At 39.1% G+C, this 23,212-nt stretch overlaps 2 protein-coding genes across 2 annotated transcripts in view; both read right to left on the reverse strand.

Moving 5' to 3' along the window:
- The window catches only part of LOC125837375 (probable protein phosphatase 2C 10), a 1,808,044-nt gene that overhangs the window by 1,292,243 nt on the left and 492,589 nt on the right, over window positions 1-23,212 (reverse strand). The window lies entirely within an intron of this gene.
- Window positions 553-2,589, reverse strand: LOC125837412 (uncharacterized). The gene is made up of 3 exons (XM_049516542.1): window positions 1,831-2,589; window positions 1,576-1,743; window positions 553-1,227 (listed from the first exon to the last, which is right to left on the reverse strand). Exons 1-3 carry the CDS (start codon window positions 2,587-2,589, stop codon window positions 553-555), a joined length of 1,602 nt encoding a protein of 533 aa, XP_049372499.1.

The following is a 23,212-nucleotide window of genomic DNA, read 5'->3' on the forward strand; positions in this document are numbered from 1 at the left end:
GCTTGAATAGACTTCTTGAATGACATATGGTCCATCCCATTTTGATGTGCTTGCTTTTCAATTTATGAGATATGATAATTGGTCTTCTTACCACAAGGACTTGATCACCGACTTGGAAAGACCTTAGGCGAACCTTTTTATTGAAAGCACGAGAAAGACGAGCTTGATAGCACTCAAGACTTTGTTGAGCTTCCAACCTTTTCTCATCGAGAGAGTCTAACTCTTCAAGGCGCAGACAAGCATTTTCTTCTTCAGTAAGTCCTTCTTGGATGGCAAGCCTCAATGACGATATTTTTCGTTCAAGTGTAAGGACTGCTTCAGTTCCAAAAACAAGAGAATAGGGAGTTGCTTGAGTCGGCGTACGATGAGTCGTCCTGTATGCCCAAAGAGCTTCTTCCATTCTATCATGCCAATCCCTTTTAGATTTGGAGACGACCTTCTTTAACAAGTTGCACAAGGTTTTGTTAAATGCTCCAGCTAGTCCATTTGCAGCAGCATAATACATTGATGAATTACGTTGCTTGAAGCCAAAAAGGTCGCAGATCTTATCCATCAATTTATTGGTGAATGGCTTTCCATTACGATGATGTTCACCCTGATGAAGTTTGCAACATTTTCCTTCTTTACTTCTTTGAGGGCTACAGCCTCAGCCCATTTTGAGAAGTAATCTGTCATAGCCAAGATGTACAAGTGACCACCAAAAGATTTAGGTAGTGGTCCAACCACATCTAGCCCCCAAGCATTAAATGGCCAAGATGCAACAGTCAGATGTAATACATCAGGAGGTTGGTGCATAAAGTTTGCATGAAATTGGCATGCTTGACATCTTCGAGCATAATCCAAGCAATCTTTTACCATTGTTGGCCAACAATACCCCATTCTTTTTATATGAAAGTGTAACTTGGGCCCAGATTGATGTGATCCACAAACTCCAGAATGTGCTTCTTGCATAGTTTGAATCGCTTCTTCTTCCCCCAAACAACGCAAGAGGATTCCCTCGAATGATCTTCGATATAGAGTATCTTTGTAGTAAAGAAACCTAGGAGCACGACGACGAATTTCAGTCCTTTTCTTTGGATCTTCTGGAAGTATATTGTAACACAAGTAATCAATCAGAGCATGTCTCCAATCGACTATCTCAGCCTGTGAGACAGCTACAAGATGTTCAAATTTGCTTTCTTCATCCACATCCAGTGGTACTATCCATTTTTGGCAGATAGTGATTTGCTCTTGATCAGGCAGAGTTCAAGTTAAAGCCAAAGCGGCTAAAGCATCAACTTTCTTATTCTCCTTTCTTGGAACATGTTGAAGAGTTACATCTCCGAGCCATCTAATCAATTTTTGTGTATAGTCATGATAGAGACGCAATTCTGGCTTTTTGACTTCATAGCTACCCAACAATTGATTGATCACTAATTCAGAGTCTCTAAAAACTTGTAATTGCAATTGCTTCATATCAACCGTCATTTCAACCCCAAGTATTAAGGCTTGATATAATGCAACATTATTGGAGCAACATTGCGTTAAGGTGAAGGAATACGGCAAGATCTACTCTCGAGAAGTGACAAATATTACCCCAGCGCCAGCTCCTTCACGATGTGAGGCCCCATCAAAATACATCTTCCAAGGCGGTTGAACTTCAACAACCATTGCATCCTCATCAGGTAATTCATCAGTGAGTTCCCAATCATCATGTATCGGGTGGTCTGCTAAGAAGTCTGCCAATGCTTGCCCTTTTACAGCCTTTTGAAGAACATACACAATTTCAAATTGCTAAAACTGGAGATACCATCTTGCTAGTCGATTATTAAGGACATGTTTCGACATCACAAATTTGATGGGGTTGGCTTTAGAAATAAGACGGACGACGTGAGCTTGAAAGTAGTGTTTCATCTTCTGAATTAAGAAGACTAAGGCCAAACATAGTTTTTCGATTAGCGAGTACTTCAACTCATTTGGTGTCATCCTCCTACTTAAGTAGTAAAGGGAATTTTCTTTCCCTTTGTCATTCTCTTGGTCTAAAAGTGCTCCCACTGATCTTTCTTGAGCTGATATGTAAAGTATCAATGGCTTTCCAGGAACAGGAGCTGCTAAAACTGGTGGTTTTGTCAAGTAAGACTTGATGCTCTCAAAGGCATTACTACAAGCTTGGTCCCATTCAAAAAGAGTGCCCTTTTTCATAAGGCGGCTGAATGGTTGGCACTTTCCTGCTAGATTCGAGATGAATCTCCTAAGATATGTTAGCTTCCCATGTAGACTCTTCAATTCATGAATATTTCTTGGCTTTACCATCTTCAGAATTGCATCTAATTTTACTTGATCAATTTCTATTCCTCGATGTTGTACAATGAAGCCAAGGAATTTTCCAGAGGTAACTCCAAACGCACATTTCAAATGATTCATTCTAAGTTGATACCTTCGTAGTAGATCAAACACCATCCTCAAGTCTTGCAAGTGATCACACTTTTTTCTTGATTTCACTACTAAATCATCAACATAACATTCAACATTTTTGTCAAGAATGTTATCAAAGATGTTTTGCATAGCACTTTGGTATGTTGCTCTTGCGTTCTTCAAACCGAAATGCATTACTTTGTAGCAATAAATGCCCTTAGGAATGCGGAATGCGGTCAACTCTTCATCCTTTGGCGACAATACTTGAAACCCATGTGGGGTACTTAACTTCACGGATAAAGCCAGCCTCAATAAGCTTGTTAACTTCAGTTTCGATCACGGGAACCAATTCAGGCCTAAAACACTATTGAGCTTGCTTGATGGGACGTGCACCACTTTTCACAGTAAGATGATGGATTGCTATCTTCGGGTCTAATCCATGCATTTCTTTGTAAATCCAGGCAAATACATCTTTATACTCTTTGAGTAAGTCAATGTAGGCCTTTTCTTCATCACTCGCCAGTGAAGCATTCACATAAGTCGGTTTTGGATGTTCATCAATTCCAAGGTTGATTTCTTTCAATGCATCAATTGTCACCTTTACTCCTTCTTCAAGTCCGGGTGGCGCATCTTTAGCATCTTCATCTTCTTGAGGTTCTCCATCGTTGAAAGATATATGGTAACACCATGAAACATTATCCAACTCTCCATCAATTTTAATTGGAGAAAAAATATGCCTTTCATCTTGTGTAGTGACATGATATGAAGAGCCAACATTTTATTCATCTTCATCACGTTGCTTGGTGTAGACCATAACATGCGACTTTGCCTTTAGTACTTCTCCACATGAGACCACAATGTTCGTCTGCCGCCTCATTCTAGAAGGGATTAGACTTTGAAAGTCTTTAGGAGCATTTTGAGATTTTGGTAAAGCAGATGTTTGAATACTCTTGCTATTTCTCCAAACCTTGTTTTTCTTCCTCAATGGACCTAACCTCTCAAATATAGAAATCCTCTTCGTTGAGCTTCCAAGTCGATCAAAGACAGAAGGCCTTTTGTTAGAATTAGTAGACTCATCTTCCACAATTATGTAGTTGTTGCTTACCCTTTTTATGGAGTTGCGGATAGGTGGAGGTTGTTTGTAGTCCAACCCTTCACGTTGTTGCCTCATAGAAGATTCTGATGGAAGCTTCCCTAATTTTGACGGTTCGTTTGGATCGAATCCAGCTTTTGCTAGCAGCCTGTAAGCATTAGGATCAAAACCTTCTTTTGTATGCTTCATTAGGAGTGCTTCATATAGGGGTGACTTAGGGGCCACAAATTTTCCGTGAAATAATGACTTAGGAGCCACAGACTTCCCAAGTAATTTTGTGGATGACTTCACCGTATCAATTTGCCTTACAGGAAGGGTCAACCCGTCCAGCGCATTTTCTCGCAACTCGAGAGAGTGTCCTTTGTTCTCTTTTGCCTTTGGGACATAACGAAGAATGGGTGTGACCTTTTTACTTGAAAAGGCACCAATCATGTTAGGTATCTTGTTTGGATTGCCAAGCTTTGAATCTTCCTTGTTTGCGACTTTTGCCTTACCGACCGCTACCTTAACTATATTGTTAGGGAGTCCGACATCTCCGGATGCAATGGCATCGACTTTTATGGAATACTACTTCAAGTAAAACTTTGCATCAGCAAAGTGAGCTTCAGCTTTAGTGAATGGATTATCATCCACAATAACCCTTTTTGCAACTCCATCCTCATAATACTTCAAACATTGGTGGTAGGTAGATGGGATTCATTTGTTCTCATGTACCCACGGCCTACCAAGCAAAATGTTATATGAAGTCTTTGCATCAATTACATGTAACCACACACTTGATTGCAACTCTCTGATGGTAAGGTCTATTTTGACGGTCCCTGTGGACCTTTGTCCTCCTTGATTGAATCCTTGGATCATCAAGCGACTATCAGTAAGATTTGTTGTTGATATCCCAAGTTCTTTCATTGTGCGAATTGGAAGGATGTTGATTCCAGATCCTCCATCGACTAGGATTTTATTCACCATTTTCTCACCTGCAAAACCAACCATGAATAAAGGGCGATTATGAAATTTGTCACCAAATAGAAGATCATCGTCAGAGAATGTTATTTTGGCCATACATGCATTTTCGACTCCAGGAGATGACTGTGGAGCATCTTTTGGTGATGGACATGATGGAGTTTCATCTTTCGCTTCATTTTCATCGACATTACAACATAGAGCTTTTGTGCCATCGCATGTGAACTTGGTGTAACACCAATTTGGCAAATATTCTCCTAATGTAACGAGTCTCCGTAGCTCTTGGTAGTTGTGCATCTTTATTTCCTTCTTCTTTGAATGCACGATCAATGTTTTGGTTTTGGGTCTCCTTACCATCTTTTCCCTGACGTGTTGCTTTGTTGACTCCTTATACGAACTCACTTTTCTGCGTCTATGGCGAGTCACAAGAGTCCAACCCCAATCATCAAAATCATCTACTAGGTCTTTATCTTGTCTTGTCGATCCCTCTCCTACAGAGGCCACATCACTTAGTATAGGAAGAGATAATAAATTATTTACTTCAATGGGCTCAAAGTCTCCAAACTTAATCATTCTTGTCTGATTGGTGTTTGGAATGTCTTGCTCCATATTTCCTTCAACAAAATTGCAGGTCATGACCGGATTGGGTAAGTCAGAAGCGACACTGACTTGGTTTGAACTCAATTTCTCATCTTCAAGTTCAATATTCCCTTCGCAAGCTAAGTCCATGAATTTTATCCTTGAAGACGAAGCATTTCTCGATAGGGTGTCCAACCAGCCGGTGATATTTGTAGTATTTTGGATCATCACTCCTCCCTGCTTCATCTGGTCGTTTCATCTCTGGTAACTCAAAAAGTTTCATCTCAAAGAGTTCATCAAAGATTGCGGAAACATCTGAGTCAAGAAATGGGTAGTCCTTTCGCTGCATTTCCTTCAAGGTGAGCTTTTGATTTGTCCTTCCTTCAAAAGAATTCAATTTTTCGCTCTGCGTATTGCCCACTCTTGTGGTGAATTTCACATGAGAGGCATTGACGTTCATGGATTCTTTGTTTTCAGTCTTTGGCAAATATTTTCCCACTTTCTTGAATTCTTGCCTTTCTTTGACTTTGTGGAGTTTGTGGACAGGTGGTGCTTCAGTTCCGACCAACGACATGCTCAACTCCATATCATGAGTGCGAGTGGCCAACTCTTCAAAAATTTTAGGCTTTATGCCTTGCAAAATATAGCGGAGACCCCAATGCATACCTTGAATACACATCTCTATGCCCGAAGCTTCACTAAGTTGATGAACTCAAAGACTGGTTCTTCATTTCGCTGACGTGTGTTTGTAAGTTCCACCATGCTTACAGTACGTCTTGTGCTATAGAAACGGTTGATAAATTCTTGCTCCATATGTTCCCAACCATGAATGGAACTAGACTCAAGGTCTGTGTACCAATCAAAAGCATTGCCTTTAAGGGAGCGGACAAATTGTTTGACGAGGTAATCGTCGTATGTTCCAGCATAGTTGCAGGTTTCAATGAAGTGCGCCACATGTTGCTTTGGGCTTCCCTTACCATTGAACTACTGAAACTTTAGAGGTTGATAACCGGCAGGAATTTTCAAACTATCAATCCTTGCTGTGTATGGCCTTGCATATGTCAAGGAGGATTTTGTAGCAACCTATGAACTCCCTTATTTGGTTGATCGGGATTTTTCCTTCCAAAGAAACTTGGATCTCTTTAGCATATTCAACTTGCTTTGTGGGGCGATCGACTGTCTCTTGGACTTGCGGACGTTTTCCAGGTACGTGACTTCATTCTTCATCCATCATGCCCTTCATCCTATCAGTTAGCTTAACAATTCGAGCATCTTGATCTTGAACATACTTGGTCAAGCCTTCAATAGCTCTTGTCAAGCTCACAAGTTGTTCTTCTATAGATGAAGCGTTAGTCACCATTGCGTGCATTACCATAGTAGGTGGCAGAGAGTAGCATTGATTTTCCTTAACATGAGATGCAAACATGTTATGTGGGGTAGATCCCGTGCTTAAGACACCATTGTCAGTCGAATCGAAGGACTTCTCATATGTAGATGGGCTCAATTGGGCAAGAACCCTCTCGACCATTTCGGCGATGTTTTCCTTTGCAGCTTTTGCAGGAGACTTCACATGTTTTGGAGACAAACCAAAGACAGTAGCAGATTCGGACGGCACTCATGAGGCTTGTTGTCCCAGCAATTTGGCTTGGTTCCTTGTGATAGGTCCCATGCTTCCCGCAGTAACATCGAGGATGTTTTCGACATCGATGCAGAACTTGGATCCATCAGTTTTTGCAGATGCAGATGTGAATACAGATGCAGATGGAGATTTTGATCCAGATGCGGATACGGATGTAGATCAAGATTTGGATACAGATGCGGATACGGATGTAGATCCAGATTTGGATGTAAATGCGGATTTCAAGTTGATCTTCTTGCAAGTCATATCGGTGTTTTTGAACTTTGGTTGTCTTGAAGAGAAGAGATGAGAGATAAAGATTGTCCCACTGGGCGTGCCAATTTGTAAGCGTCTAAAGTTTCAATCTTGAAATACAGTAAACAGGAAAAGAAAAATAGCAAGCAAACAATAATATTTGTATTTGAATAAATGTGAAGGTTACAATCTTTATAAAATCTCTTAAAAAGATATGTAATCCCCTGATTCTTCTCTCCACAAATGTTCTTGATTTGGCGGAATACTTGTTGCTCAATACTTGGAGCGAAGACTTCTTTGTATGCGGAAGACTTGCAGATCACCACTGAAGAGCAATTATGTATTTTTGTGTGGATTTATGTGTATATCTCTTTTGGTCTTATGAAGACCTCTTTATATAGGCTTGAGCTAGGACTTTAGGGGTATTTTGGTCCAAGCAATTTTGACCCCTGGGCCTGAAGAACATGAGTTGGGCTAATCTTGTCAATTTTAATGGACTGGCCCAAATGTTATTTGGACTTGATTTAAGTCATATAATTCTGACATAAATATTAATCCGACTTTATTAACCAGTAATTTGACTTGGTCAACGTATCATGCATTCAAGATTTAATCCAAATTTAGTATGGATTTATCAATAAAACTTCACTGTCTACAAGAAGGAATATGTTTCTGATAAATAGCAGGACCAAACAGATTAGAAGCATTTGAAATATTTAACATTTGATTTCACATTCAAATATTTTGAACAGCTTTATCGACTTTGGCAAAGGTACTTTCAAATGTTCAATTATCTATGCGAAACATGTTATGGATCTTGGTGTGACGACCCGTCACATCATTATGCCATATAAGTGTTACATGGCACAAAGTTGGTCATGTGGAGGGCTTATGTATCAGAAAGCTAGTTTATAGTGAAAGGTTCTAGAGATATATGGAGAATTCCTTTGAAAAAACTTAGACTTTCATGGATTTTCATTAAAGGTCCTTGAAATATTTTAATTGTGTAGAGTATTCTAGAAAAATGGATTATTTGTAAATATGTAGAACCTTGTTTGACAATTATTATTCATATATTCATTTGTAAATTCATCAAGCAAAATTCAAAGTTCTCTACAATACAATCGTGAGTAAGTTGTCAGTAGAAGACCAAGGACATGACATTGGGCCAAATTCAATTCCAAAAATTAGCTCAAGATATGAGAATTATCCAAAATCATATAAAAAATCCAGATTTTCCTCATCTCACCAATAGAGGACTCAACAAAACACGCCTAACGGACAACATTCTTGATGATAAATTATACTCCTTCTGTCCCATTTTATGCGAGGTAGTTTGACTCGACACGGACTTTAAGAAAAAAATGAAGACTTTTAAAATTTGTGGTCCAAAATGAATGATATAAATTTGTGTGACTGTAAATAAAATAAACATTTTATAGTTAAATTAGTACTTAATATAAAAATTTGTCATTCTTTTTTGGACTGACTATAAAGGAAAGTAAGTCACAATAAATTGAGACAGAGGGAATAGAAAAGACTATCCTAGACAGGGTTGTTTATATTATCACTACTAAAAATAATCTCCATTTTCATATTAGGCAAGGCAGGAGCTGGCAATTGGCATGACTATCAGATATAATTCCATTGGTTTAATTAAGATATCTTGTGTCACACCATTCTCCAGCAATCTTCACATGCAAATGTGGCCATCACTCCAATCTTCTTTCGTACAAGATATACCTAAATTATTCTCTTGTCCACTTCTCAATAATTCACTTTCAACCTCATCACTTACTATATACTTAAATTCATTATTAATCTGTTTCTGTTTAATTTTCGAACCTATAGGATTGAGTTGATTATCGTGCCAAAAACTGAATTTTCATCCTAAAATCATGCTATTCCTTTTTATCTTTTCATGAGGAAATGATTTGGACTAGTTATATATGTACGTAGCTTAAGTTAACCAATTAGAAAATTAGAAATTCTGTAAGATGAAAAGAAGAATATCCGAGACAACAAAATTTATTGTGTGTCCTTAAGGAATTTAATCACCTCATTTTACACGAGGTTATGGATTATTTCCTCCCAGGATAAAAACATTTATACCTATTATTGAAATAGTGGTACCTCATACTTCAATAACTTCAGTGAACTCAAAAGTCAACAACAAATCACACGAAGACTTAATATTTGTTTGTAAGAAAAAATATATGTAAAAGTAGATTTGATATTGTAGAAAACCGAGGGAAAATATCATTAGTTATAGCTAACAATTTGGATTGAATAGTTGAGATATACTTAGTTATTGAAGTAGCAGTACCTCACACATCAATAACTTTAGCAAACTCAAAAGTCAATAACAAATCACATGAAGACTCGATATTTGTTTGTAAGAAAAAAGTATATGCAGAAGTAGATTCCTCCATGTATATTGTATATTCAAAAGGTATATATATAAATATATATTATGTATTCAAAAGGTTTATATATATGAAGAAAAGTGACCTGTATATTATGTATTCAAAAGGTATATATATATATGAAGAAAGAGAGGCATGTACTTTGTAAGGGTCACCATCAAATCAGAATTGTTTTTTGTTTAAAGGTAAAAAGGTGAAAGTTTGATAAAGTCATTCCTAGAAGCATCCTTCCTTAAAACATTAGTCCCAATATATAAAGACTTGTCATTTACCTTTTCTCTTGTGAAAGACCCAATGAAATTTATCGTTTCTTTTACAAAACAAACCAAGAATGGAGCATATTGGCATCGTCATAACGATAGTGATGGTACACATTTGTTAATTTGTTGCCAACTCTGGGCTAATTCATGGATTTTTAGGCTCTTATGCTTAAATAATATTCCCGTTATTTCAATTTATGTGACACATTTTGTTTTTTAAGAGTCAAACTGTTTAAGTTTGACCGAGAGTTTTGTAAACCAAGTAAAAAGTATTATAAGTCATAATAATTGACATTCCAAAATATTTAAAACATATATGAAAAATTCACATTCAAAGATAGAGTTGTTTAAATCTTGAAACCTGAAATGTTTCACAAAAATTAGAATGGACGGAGTAGTACTTCATTTGGATAAAAAAAATTTCACATTTTTTATTTACAAGCCTCCTTAGAAAATTATGCGTTTAGACAATTATACCTTATTTATTATTTTTAATTATGTAAACTTTCTTCAATGTGGGAGTATCGTTAAAATTTCAAGCAATTAATGGACGTGACTTAATCTATGCAACCACAATATTAGAGTATGTGTAGTATCTTCACTTAGGCTATCTATGTTAAATTAGTTAATAATGTTTATTACTTTCAATAATAGTTATTACTTAGAGGAAAATGGAAAGCATGTGTCATGGATATCATTCACTTAATTATTTTGGAATATTTATTCACTTTAGGATTAAAAAATTTCTAAAATTACAACTATAAAGAATTATATATTTCTAGTAAGAATGACAAGTAAAAAGTAAAATTAAAACTATTAAGGACTATTTCTTCTTGTAAAATGGCACAAAATGGTCAATTTTTGAGCAGGTATTTAAAGTTTAGCCGTTGTTTGAAATTTAATGGGATAAAACCTTTTTTCAATGCGAAAATAAAATTAGGACGAAAAAGATACCAACAACTGAAATCAATCATCACACATGAGCAACAGTAACTCATGAGAAATTGACACGAGGTGCAGATGGATCATTCAGATTCTCCACACAAAAAAAAAAAAAAAATGAAGTATGGGAGAAGGAGACAACATGTCACAATTCAAGACTATCTTCTAATCGTAACACGGTATTTAGAGCCATAAATAATACTGAATTAAACCATCGTCGGGCATGACACTAAATATACATACATGGAAAGCTGAAAAACTGTTGTGAAAGCTAAATATGAAATAGCCTATTAAAACACAACCATTAGATAGAATAATATATGAATACTCAATAAGCTGAAATTATGTCTAACTGTCTGTAAAGTCTCTAATGAGTTACTAGGACAAATTCCCAACTAACTCTAATTGTGTGAAAATTGAAAGAAAATAACTTTAAAAAAAGATAAAAGGGTTATCCTCGATAGATGAGGACTCAACAAACTTGTGCTGCTAAGCTGATGCCGGAACGTACTAATCGCGGCCTGAATGTTGAACGTTCAAACCTATATTACCAAACAATATAGCACGAGAGTATGCGTTCAGTACTTTGAATGTATAGAGTATGTAGAATATGCATAATAAACTAATAACTGAACATACTGAATCTAAAATAGTGAACTGAAATAGCATGAAGTAATGTGATGACCAAGTAGTAAAACATGTAACTAAGGCATACTGAAAGTCAAATAACTAACTACTAGTTCATGCAATAACTAAGTCTGAACTGTGGGAGCGACTATTAACCGACATATAACAATGTGATCAGCTAACATGGACTTTGATGTATAATCCCCATCAAAAGGGCCCAATATAATTTGTCAGCATACAAAGGTTGATCTAAACTAATGTGGTACCACTAAGCTAATGTCTATAAAATATTGAGGAGTCATTCCTGGTCTGACGCATAACCCTCAAGATCCTATGGTGACATGTAGTTCCAGAATCAAGGGATTGCTACTAAAGGTCTTGGTCTTCAACTAACGAGTGTGACTTCATTGCTAAATTTGATTGGTGCTAATTAAAATTCTCAATGGAAACATGTTGATAAGTAATAATCTAATAATATTGAATGATGTTGATCATAACTTATAAATACTGAGTAGCTCATGAATACTGGAAAATTGATAAATATTGAAAGATAGTTTATCTGAAAACATCCTAAATCATAAAAACTAATAATATGAGATATGCATCTGAAATAATATGATTTTGAGACATGAAAATAGTTACATTTTGAGGGTTCATGAAAATACTATTTAGAAATACTGAATTTTGGTTTGAAAACACATAACTAAATTATTCACGATAAAGAATTGAAAATATAATATAATTCATGTTTTTCATAAAAATCCTTAGCTCTCTAGATATCATAACTATAAAACTAGATTTTTTCCTTGGGACTCAATGGGTTAAAGAAAATTCATTGATGAAATCTCACGTACCTGAAAAGAAGAAACTAGCTTAAATTTTTCATCTGAGACTTGGAGATAAAGAACCCTAGTTCTTGCTTGACATGAGACTTGAATGAGAAGAATTTAATTTCTAGGGGTTAGTTGTCACGACCCTGGGTACACCCTAGATGTAACAAGGGGTACAAGACCCCGAGAGGCCTCATACAAACCCCTTAGCATATCATAACATAAAGCAATAGAAATGATGGAAAAATTTTAAAACTTTTTCCATACAATCGAAGTCTTTTATAAAAGCAAGCGGAAGTCTATAACACTTTGTCTCAAACCATATAATACAACTTGAATAACTCTTGGGACACAACCTATACAAAAGTCTAAAACATAAAAGAAAGACATAAAGGAAAGGTGATCAAATCTTCGATGCTATGAGGACTCACCAAATCTTCAACTCCTTGCTCTACTAGGAACCTAGCCACGGGGATGAAACTCAATATCGCTGGACCCTACATTTGATAAGAATGTAGGCAAGAGTATGTGTTAGTACAAAATGTACTAAATATGATAGCTAGCATAACATCATAAGAGCATAACAACAAAGTCATAAGCATAATCTCCAACATAGACATAATATAAGAATTAGTCATCATAAGGAATAATCCATAAGCATAAGAGCTACATCATACTCATAAGCATAGTCGATACTTAAATCATCATAACATAAGAGGAACATTTCATAAGTAGCTTCAAGTCATACTTGTGCAATGCATGGATAAGACCCCATAATCCTACCCATACTAAGTACCACCTTAGGCCATCATACATACTTACCACATTTGATCTCATCCTTAGCTTATTTCTCATAGATAAGGGAACATTCACCTTCAGTTAAACATATCAAGGAAGGCAACAATAGCAACAATCCAAGCTAGCATACATCATATAAGAGAAACACTTCCTAGGTAACCTCAAGTCATACATGTGCAATGCATGTATAAGACCTCATAGTCTCACCCATACTAAGTATCACTTTAGGTCATCATAATCATACTTGTTGGTTGGGGACCAGTCCCTATTTTAGCATATTGGAAACTATGAGATACTTCCTTAAGCACATCTTAGTTCCTCTTTACTTTGAACATTATGAGATACTTCTTCAAGTATGACTTATGATGAATCCACGACTTAGACTCATTTAGGGCTTTATTTAAATAGATTTAGTGTCCTCAAATGCATATTTTGTACCAATAACTGATGTAAATCCTTGAATTTCAGGTATTTGGATTGAGAAACAAAGCGTGGACACTATTGAGCAAAAAGAAACAAGGCAGCTGAAAGAACGAAGGAAAGAAGACCTGAGGATCGCCTAACCCATTAGGTGAATCACCAAACGGCCAGGGTCTCGCCTAATGTTCCAGAGTGCCAAGCCCTGAAGGAGAAAATCTAGTCGGCGAGAGAAAGAAGCAGTCGGCAAGTCATCGAACGGTTCGGCGATGTAGTGCCATATCGCCCAAAGTAACAGAACCTAAAAATGTTGAAGGCAAAAGCAAAACGACGATGAAAATGACCAAAGGGCAGATCACCGATTGGATCGGCGATCCCGACTTACAACACCGACTAAACCTCCGCATCACACTTTTTGACAACTATAAATACTTGTTTAAATTTTTAGCTTATTGGATCTGATCTCTTATGGAAACATAATATTTTTTAGTTTTTGAAGTAGAACTGAATAGAGAGACATATTTCCTTAGCTTTGAAGATTAGAAGATTTCCATTTCGAAGAAATTTGAAGTGGGTGTTGAAGATTCTTCATCTTAGACCTTTGTAAAGACTATATCAATCCTACCCAGTTGATGGAAACACAACTTGGTAACGATTTTTGCCTTTTTACTATGTCTAGCTAAAACCCCAATTCTTGGGGTGTGATTATGGGTTGATTTAACTGTTGGGTATTGTTAATTGATAGTTTATTTGCTGCTTAAAAGTGATTTCATTCAGTAATTGTGGTTGAATTTAATGGGTTGTAGTTGCAAATACAATCTTAACTTTGTGTTTTTGGCTTGCTCGAGAGAGAGGTTTTAAAACCAAAATTACTAAATTGATGGTCTGTGGGTATTGGGTTGTCATAGATTTAGCTCGAGAGAGAGAATCATTAACCCTTTTCCACACGTTCATCTTGAGAGAGTGAATGGACTAAAGCGAAGGTTGTGCTTCATTGCTGCTTATTGGTGTTCGAGAGAAACCAATTTGATTCGGTGTAAATTGTTCGAGAGAAAGTTTACCCCTACTAAAGTCTAGCTTATTCACTGATTTGCAGTTGTTTACTATTAATTGCAATTACCCGGTTGTTTAACTTAGCCCATAATTCAATCACATCCAAGAATCACGTCTCAATATTCGCATTTTCGTGTTATTTGTTGTTTTAGTTGATAATACAAACAAAACCCCCTTGATATTTGACACTTGTGTCACCTCAAACTTGAATTATTTTTTTCTTTGTAAATGTTTTTAGCTATGTTTGACTTGAGTATATTTATGCTTTTTTATTGATTCTTGAGTACGAACCGCTCCTTGTGACTCGACCCCAACTCACTAATTGGGCTATATTACTACTCATGATCGTTGGCACTTAGTATTGCATGAAGTGGCCTGATACGTGAAATAAAAATGGCGCTGCTGCTGGGGAGTGGTGTTACTTGAGAATTTTTAGTTCAGTTGAATTTTGTTCTTGTTAGTTATAGTGATACTTACTTAGTTTTTAGTTTTGTTTTGCTTGTTTGTGTGTTAAATCAGGAAGTATGAGTGTGAACAACAGCAATGGCAGCCAAGTAGGCCATCAAGATGATATCGGAAACCTCAACGATGTCAACGAGCCTCATGCTAATGACCCCCATCTCATGGGCGGTATTAGTGACATTCGCTTGCCTCTGGCAGAAAGGAATACGGTGTTCCACATCACGAATACTATGTTGCAACTCTGCAACTAAAAGGGTTTTTCAGCGGTTTGACTCATGAAGACCCTCATGAGCATATTAGAAATTTCGTGGATGTATGCAGACCATTCTGTTTCAAGAATATATCCCAAGAATCAGTTTGGTTGAGGTTGTTCCCATTCTCTTTGATGGGAAAAGCGTGCAAGTGGCTGGCTCAATTGCCACGTGAATCAATCACTTCGTAGGAAGAGTTGGTTACTGCATTTCAAGTGCGATTTTTCCCTCCCTCGAAGATGATGACTCTTCGGGACAACATTCAGAGCTTCAAGCATTTAGAAGGCGAGCCAATTCATGAAACTTGGTTGCGGTTCAAAAAGTTGGTGTTTCAATGCCCAACCCATGGCTTGCCTAATAACGCGTTTCTGCAATATTTTTACCGGAGTCTTGACTTGGTAAATAAGGGTGTTGCTGACCAACTTTCTCTTGGCGGTTTGATGCAGCAACCTTATGTAATAGCGGCTCAGCTCTTAGATGGCATGACTACCATAAACAGGGAGTGGTACACCCGTGAAGACCAGGTCTCCCCTCTCACGTTCAAGTTGATGAAGGAACAGATGGAGAAGGACCAAGAGAGGGACCAGAACATGGCCAAGATCATGACACAACTTGACATTTTGTCTAAAAATGTCATGGGAGCTGGTGCTCGAAGTGTCAATGTTGTGGGTGTCGGGTGTTCTAATCCGGATGAGTCCAAGTTTGAGGCCTTGTATAATGAAGAGGTGAATTTCCTAGCCAACCAAGGCAGCGGTTATCGCTCAAACTACCCAAGGTAGGGTGGTAACTCAGGTTGGAATAGAGATGAAGGTTGGAAAGATCGAGATCGTGAATGGAGGGACCGTGATCCAAATTGGAAGGATGGGGAGAAGGAAAGGTATGTGCCTCCCCACGAGCGCTAAAAGCCAAAGGATTCGAAAAGTGGTCGGTCTGAGGATATGATTTCTCGTATCCTCAACAAAGTTGAGGGGTCGGACAAGATCTTGAAAGAGATGAAAGAAAACGTGTCAACCCTTAGCCAGACCGTCACCTCCTATTCAATGTCGATCAAGCAGTTGGAGACCCAAATGGGTCATATCTCGTCTCATCTAAACCCGAGATAGCAAGGGGGGTTGCTTAGTGACACTATGGTCAACCCCAAGAATGAGGTTTGAAGGTGGACTTGTGTCGTGCCACGACGTTAACTACGGCGCTGCTTGGGAGGCAACCCAAGTTTTATTTTATTTCTTTTAAGTTAGCAATAATGGTGTGTTGAATGTGCATGACAAAGTGTGGAAAGTGAGTGAAAAGTGCAAATTGGCGAGCCAAAGGTCTAGTCAGCGCATCGCTGAAGTGGTCAGCGACCCAGACTCAGACCGCCATTGGACTCAAGACATCTTTAAAGTGGAGTCTGTAAAACTCGTCGAGCCCAGGAAATTATTGGTGAATCGCCTACCAGATCGGCAATCGCGATCTAATCCGCCGAGTGAATCCTCACAACAACTGAAAGTCCTATAAAACTCGGTCAGGTAAGTGACCACTCGGCGTGTCATCGAATGGATGAGAACTGGACGGTTTTAAAAGGCAAAAGGTTTAAACTTCCAAACTCTTCACTTTCCCTCACTTTTAATCCTCCCAAACTCTCACCTCTTTAGTATTTTCAGTATTTTTGCATTCTATAAGTATTTTAGTTGTTGATTTGTGCTCGGGATTGGGAATACTTTGTCGCCTAGCATTTCAATATCAATTTAATCGGCATAAAAGGTTGGTTTTCTGAACCCCGAGTTTATTTTTATCAAAGTTGTACTCATTTGCAACAATATTATCATGTTGTCTTGTGTTGGGCCTCTCTGATAAGATTAGAATGTTCGAATGCCTTGCCCATATTGCTCTTATTGTTGAAATCCTATATTGTTATGCCTTAAAATTTGTTAAATTTTGTGGGGTTGTGCTTTCATGTTGTTCAGTTTAGTTGGGTGAAGTCTGAGTAACTCGTAGTTGTGCCAAACGACGTAATTTGCCCAATGATAGAGCGGGTGACGTCCTTCTAAAGGGCAAACGTCATCAATTGGCCAACTTTGGCAAAACCTAGAGAAGTCTAAGTATCCCAGGGTGATGGGTGTTATGGGTCTTACTTTAATCTAACTAGTGCATGCTTTGATTTTATTTTTGGGGGTTGCAAGGTTGAATTCGAGATGATGGGTTGAAAGTAGGCATGTTGGGTTGTTTGGCGAGCTGGGTCGAGCTCGCCGAAATTCCTCATCTTGCCTTTAATTTCTTGCTAAATGAGTAGTTTGGCTCTGTAACTTTCGGCGAGAAGCCTGAGGTCGCCAATGCACTCGACGACTCGTCAAAAGTATTCTTGATCACCTTTTGGCTACACCCTTGTAACTTTGATTGCACTGTAACTTTCGGCGGGCTAACCCTTGCTCGCCGAAAGGCCCTTCCTATCGCCGACATGTAAGCATTTTAGAGCCAATCCTTTAGGCGAGCCCGATCTAGCTCGCCAAAGTGATTCGACGACTCACTGATACGCTCAAATTACACCTCTTTTCAAAAACATAAGTGAAAGTGATCGTTATCACGTAAAGAACCCAACTTGTAGGTTGGGATCAATCCCACGAGGAATATGGTTTAGAATTAAGTTCAATAACGATTATATTCGTTTGGCCAATGTATTTCCAAGACAAATAAGTAAAAGGGGGGGGGGGGGGTGGGTTTGTGTAACAAATTTTGGAAATTATGAAATTAATTAGTAAGCAAGATTCAAACTTTTGTTGTTATCAAAGTGAGAAGGAAACTAGGGCGTATGTGTTCCCCATAAGCTCATAACTCCGTAATCTTAGTAATAGCAATCCCTTTCTAGTGTATTACATGCAAAGTGATAAGTTATGTATCTCTAAATCCTTGGTCTGGCATCTAGAGAATTTCACCCCGCACCTTGGTCCAGCTACGTGTGTATAATTTACTAACCTTTACCATTACCTCATATTAGACGTCACATCGATGTATGGCTTAGTTTTCACCCTTGCACCAATCAACATTAATTCTATTAGATAGTATCACACTAAATCTATGTTGATAATTATTTTCTTATTAACTACCTCCTTGGTCTGGCAAGTAGCAACAAGACGAGTTCTAACGTTGCGCACCGTTAAAAAGACTTCTAGACGAAAAAATTATCAATGCATGCAAACCACTATTCGAGAATTACTTAGTTACTATTCATACTTCGTTCATCGCTCATGGTTCCCACAACCTTAGTTGTGGATTTAGTTACCCATGTTAGCAAGAAAACAATTCATAATGTTTAAAGAATAAATCATGAACTTACGTAGTAGAGTAGAATAATCCCAGAATTTCAACTTGGATTTCAAAGTAAAAATCACCAAAACGTGCTTAGGAAATTAAGAATTGCTAAAGTTGCAAGTTAATCTCCAAAGCCAAAAACTAGAATAAAAGTAATGAAGTCTAACCCCCAAAAATGAAGTTTATATGCCCTATTTATAGAAAAATAAGTCCTAACTAAAAAGGAAATGAAATAAGGAAATAATGTTTTAGGACGCGGTTTCGATCTACAATACTGACCTACAGGCCATGGATTGATCTACGGTCCGTAGGTGTTTTCCGTGACTCAGGATTTGGGCAAATTTCTAACTTCAAAATCTACAAATCTTTAAACTAAACGACGGAGCACCAGTACGGACCGCGGATTGATCTACGGTCCGTGGATCTTCCTCCGTAGCTCCATACTTAGAATCTTCAAAATCAGGTACTGGAACCCCTCTCTGAATCATTTGACGCATCAACAGTACGGTCTGTAGATCAATCTACGGTCTGTCGATTGCAACCATGGTTCCACACTTGGTCAAGAATTCCGTGATTTTCCTTCAAGCCTTGCCTTCCCATCTACGACACCCATCTACGGAGCGTGAATGGACTTACGGTTCGTGGATCACCTTCGTAGATGCCTTTTTCTGCACATCCTTCAGTTGCGTCCAGTTTCCACGTCTGAACATATTTTCTGCAAACATGAGAAAAATACATAAAACCAATACAAAATGGCCCTAGACATATACAATTCTTAAGTGAAATGTATTAAAAATACCGTAAACTCACGGTATATCAACACCCTCATCTTAAATTCGTTGTTTGTCCTCAAGCTACACACTAAAACTCTAAACGGCACTTTGTATAGAAGCAAGCATTTCAAGCACAAGCAATCACATGACTCTCTACCCCGACTCTCTTCTCGAGTGCAAATCTTTTCTCTCAGACTCAACAAGCTAACTTGTGCGGATCCAAACATGAAAACGACTGACCAACCAACACACAACATACACTATTTTACTATCACTAAGGTACCAACTTTCCGACAACGTACCTAGTGCCCTTACTTCAAACGAAATCCCTGTTTTTTCACAATGAATATGATTTTGAGTACAAGGATTCATTCAACACTCACACTCAAAAGTAACTTCAAGTACAGTTAGTGCTCAATACCATAGGCTTGCCCTTATTTTAACTGCTTAGACTCTCCAAACTAGGTTCTAGGATCACTCTAGGAATTTCTTGGCTTGTAGCATAGGCTCAGGGTCAGGTGTGGTACAATTGGGTACTTTTTAGTGACTTTCTGCCCTCCTTGACATTACATTAGGCTTTCTACCTTTTTTGCCCTATTTTTGACATCCTACCATTTTATCTTCTTTCCCTTGGTTCTCTTCAACCATGGATGTGACTTTAGACTTTGTAGCTCTTTATTTTTCACTTTCATCTTTTTCTTGCTTTTTATTCGTTTCTTTAGCCTTCAAAAAGTCACATCCTTTCCTCTTTTTCTTTCTCTTTTTCAACATCAAACTCTTTTCATACCCATTTTTCTTTCGGTTTCCTCTTTCATAGCCACCCTCAACTTATGGATTTTCCATTGGTTGAGGTGCACAATACCCATTGTCGGATCACGGCCAAGATTGAGGTTACTTTTTAAATTAGCCATCCTCAACTTAGGCTTTTGGCCTAAGTCGAGGTGCACATGTCTAAGGAGGGACTGGGGCCAACATAGTAGATTATGGGAAGGTGAGTTAAAGGTTTAGAAAGAAATGGTTTAATTTAGGCTCAAAGCATTTGGATCAAAGGGAGCATTTATTTCATTTGGTTGGATTCTTCTTTTAGGCAATTTGTGGACTTATCATAACAAGGGCCTATGATCACTTCCTAGCCTCTAGAGTAGATTGTCTTAGCAGGACTAACCGGGCAATCCTAACATATGCTTCGTTCTTTCTCGTGCTTCTACACATACAATCCTAACATATGTTGGTTCAACAAAAATTAAGCAGTCTCTTGGGGGAAAAGAACACAGGTAAGAAAACCCCAAGAGAAGATTATGAGTTGGGTTACTAAGACTTCACCCTATCACCCACAATCCATTTACCCCACCCCCAACGAAAAATAGGTGCAATTATCCCGAATGCACACAAAAAGTAGTAAAAAGTAATGGATTTGGGTGAAGCAAACCTGTGGCGCATAGCAACGACAAACCATCAACAAACGGGTGGGTCCGGTTTCTCGGAGCCCGCTTCAGCAACATTGGGGCAACCTTCAGTAGTGCCCATGTCAGCAATCACATCACCCTCAGTAGTGCTATCAATCATTCTAACTGCACCATCAATGGTGCTCACAACATGACTCTCAACAGTCGGAACCTCGACAATTGGCACAGAACTCGAAGCCCCACGTGCACTCTCACGAACCTTTTGCTGGCGCAAATCCTCATTTATAAAAAAGGTTTTTCAAGCCTGTTCAGTCCGCTAGCGCTCTCGCTTCTTTGTTCAGGACTCTTCAGTAGTGTCAGAATTTTGACTGGAGCGGTGCCTCTTCCCACGAGCAGGGGTGGGCTCGAGTTGTGCATCCGTATCCTCGTTGAATAGAGCATCGAGTATGGTATCATCAGCCAATGCAGTGGGTGCAGACTCTGGCTCATCTGTGGGAGCAGCAAGGATCGAATCAATGTCAGCCCGTAGACTATCAAACTCATTCCGAATGGAGGAAAAATTTGTGACCGGGGATGGCCGTGCGAGTAATCTCAACTCGAAGGGATCCAGGCGCTTATGAACGGCCTGAACCTTCTGATCCATCATGGTTTCCATCCTCTTCTCCATCCTTGCCTCAGAATCTGCAATGGACTTCTGCATCCATGGATTCACATGGTGGAGTAGTGTGGCCATCTGTGCCTCCAATTTTTGAACTCAAGCTAACGGTACAACAGAGGATCCAGAAGCCGGGGTGGCTCTAGATAAGCTGGGGGCCTGACTAACAGCCTGAGAAGAGGAGGTAGGGGCATCATCAGTGTGGGCTGTAGGGTCAGGCTCATCACCCTACATCTGCTTCATAGCAGCTACTAAATCAGTACCTAATGGCACATCGATCTGTGGCCCTCTGCGAGGTGCTGCCACATGTGCCTCGTCTCTAATCAAGGCTAATATCTAGGGTCCCCGTTGCCTGTATCAATTTGTCACAATGCCAGATCGTCACGCTATAGTCTCTGCATTGTTGAAAAATGAGGCACGAAAAAGGGTAAGTAGTGGAGGTCTTAAATTCCCTCTCATGAATCTCTGCCAGCAGCGTGCGAGTGATTTGATCTCGAACCCAGCTACTAATGTTGCCACCATTACTGCTCTATCCCATGTAAGTGCATTTTCGGCCTTTGTGGGCGACACTCTGTTCTTTACCAGCAACCAAAAAAACTTGGCCACCAAATTTAAGGCGGCCTTCCGAATACCCAAACGTGGTGAGCTAACCCACTATGCACGCTCTCCATTTGCAGTTGTATGCCTTTCCAACCACAGTAAGGCAGCCTCCCTCTATTTGGCATTACGCGTAAAGGCTCCTCTCCTCACAATATCCCATCTGTAATCAAATTCGGTTGTGTTGAGTGCCCAAGTATGATCAAGGCCAGGGCCATAGAGGAATCGGCTGATGGTGGTATGTGATGTGACCATTGGAAAACCTTGGACCATAGTAGTAGTGAGAGGGTCCTAGGTTGTAGGATTGACTCTAATTAAATTGAACCTTGGAAAGTGGCAGCATATGAGGCATAGAACTCCCACACAAACTCCTCGCTATAAGTCCCTGGATCTCGAGCTATCCAATCGCACTTGTGAAGCTGAATAAGCCGGTGGATGTCGGGAATAGTGTGTAAACTCCCCGTGAGGAATCTGCGCACTTCAGTAATAAGCCGGGCCATCTTCTCTTTCTCATTCCGCATTCTGGCATCCCGATAGATTTTCCATTTCCCCTTAACACACCATCTGTTTGGCTCCCCAGCCACCGAATCAGGGTCTTAGCTTTGTGGCACCGGGACTTCTCCCGAACTAATGGTCTCATCAGACGAGGCAGTTTTGTCATGTGATCCTGAGCCTGTGGCGGATCCAGAATCGGAGCCGAAAGCATGGGCGGGCTCAGAGCTGGAAGCAGAGACAGACTCTGAGCCGTAAGTAGAACCAGCCTCAGAACCGAAAGCAGAACCAACCGGTGACCCGATCAGTGTTTTCTCCTCATCAGATTGGGAGACAGTGGCTATGTCGGTGACCATCTGTCGGGATGTATTCCGAGTAGCTTGAGGTGCAGTGGGGGATGTCCTCATGGCTGGTGGAACATATGCTGGATCATTTTCTGCGTCCGTGTCTTCCTCAATCAGCCTAAAAGTAGGCTGCACGAATTTTGATTTGCCGCTTTTGGAGTAGGTCACTTGCTTCTTAGGCGCCATGGTACCTATGGATGTCCAATTAGTACCAAAATAAACTCATAATACAGTCGAAAAGATTTTAGAACTAACAATGAACTAAAACGAAAAATAGAAAAAAAATTTAGACAGTGGCTTTAGTGGCAACCTACGGTGGGCATCTACGACCTGTAGGCTGACCAGGGAACTAGGGGTGTCGGATCTAGAACACACTCTTTTCAACTTAGAGACATGGAAAAAGGATACACCTATGCCAACTCAATAGGTAAGGTTAACTCGTAAGCACCCTAAGCACATGCCTCAAGATCTCTCATGGGCCTACAAAATGGGTACTAAGCTTCCCTTTCATACTAAACTCACTACACCCTTCATTGGTGGGATATGTCAAGTAATCCCAAGTCACAAACACTAGGAATACGCAATGACCTTGTCATTGAGGCACACCATCTCCCCCTTGGAAGGAAGCCTCAACGGAATTTCTAAGCACTATCTCTTTCAATTCTACTAAGGTAGGATCAAGATATTGCTTA

The sequence above is a fragment of the Solanum verrucosum genome, unplaced genomic scaffold, assembly GCF_900185275.1.
Source record: "Solanum verrucosum unplaced genomic scaffold, falcon-dt-bn FXZP01000147.1, whole genome shotgun sequence".
Taxonomy (NCBI): domain Eukaryota; kingdom Viridiplantae; phylum Streptophyta; class Magnoliopsida; order Solanales; family Solanaceae; genus Solanum; species Solanum verrucosum.

Coding starts and splice junctions, on each gene's coding strand:
- LOC125837412 (XM_049516542.1), bottom strand. CDS start 2,589: ATGCATTTCGGTTTGAAGAACGCAAGAGCAACATACCAAAGTGCTATG. Junction 1,744..1,830: donor AAGCCAACCCCATCAAATTT/GTGATGTCGAAA, acceptor GTTCTTCAAAAG/GCTGTAAAAGGGCAAGCATT. Junction 1,228..1,575: donor GTGAAGGAGCTGGCGCTGGG/GTAATATTTGTC, acceptor CCTGATCAAGAG/CAAATCACTATCTGCCAAAA.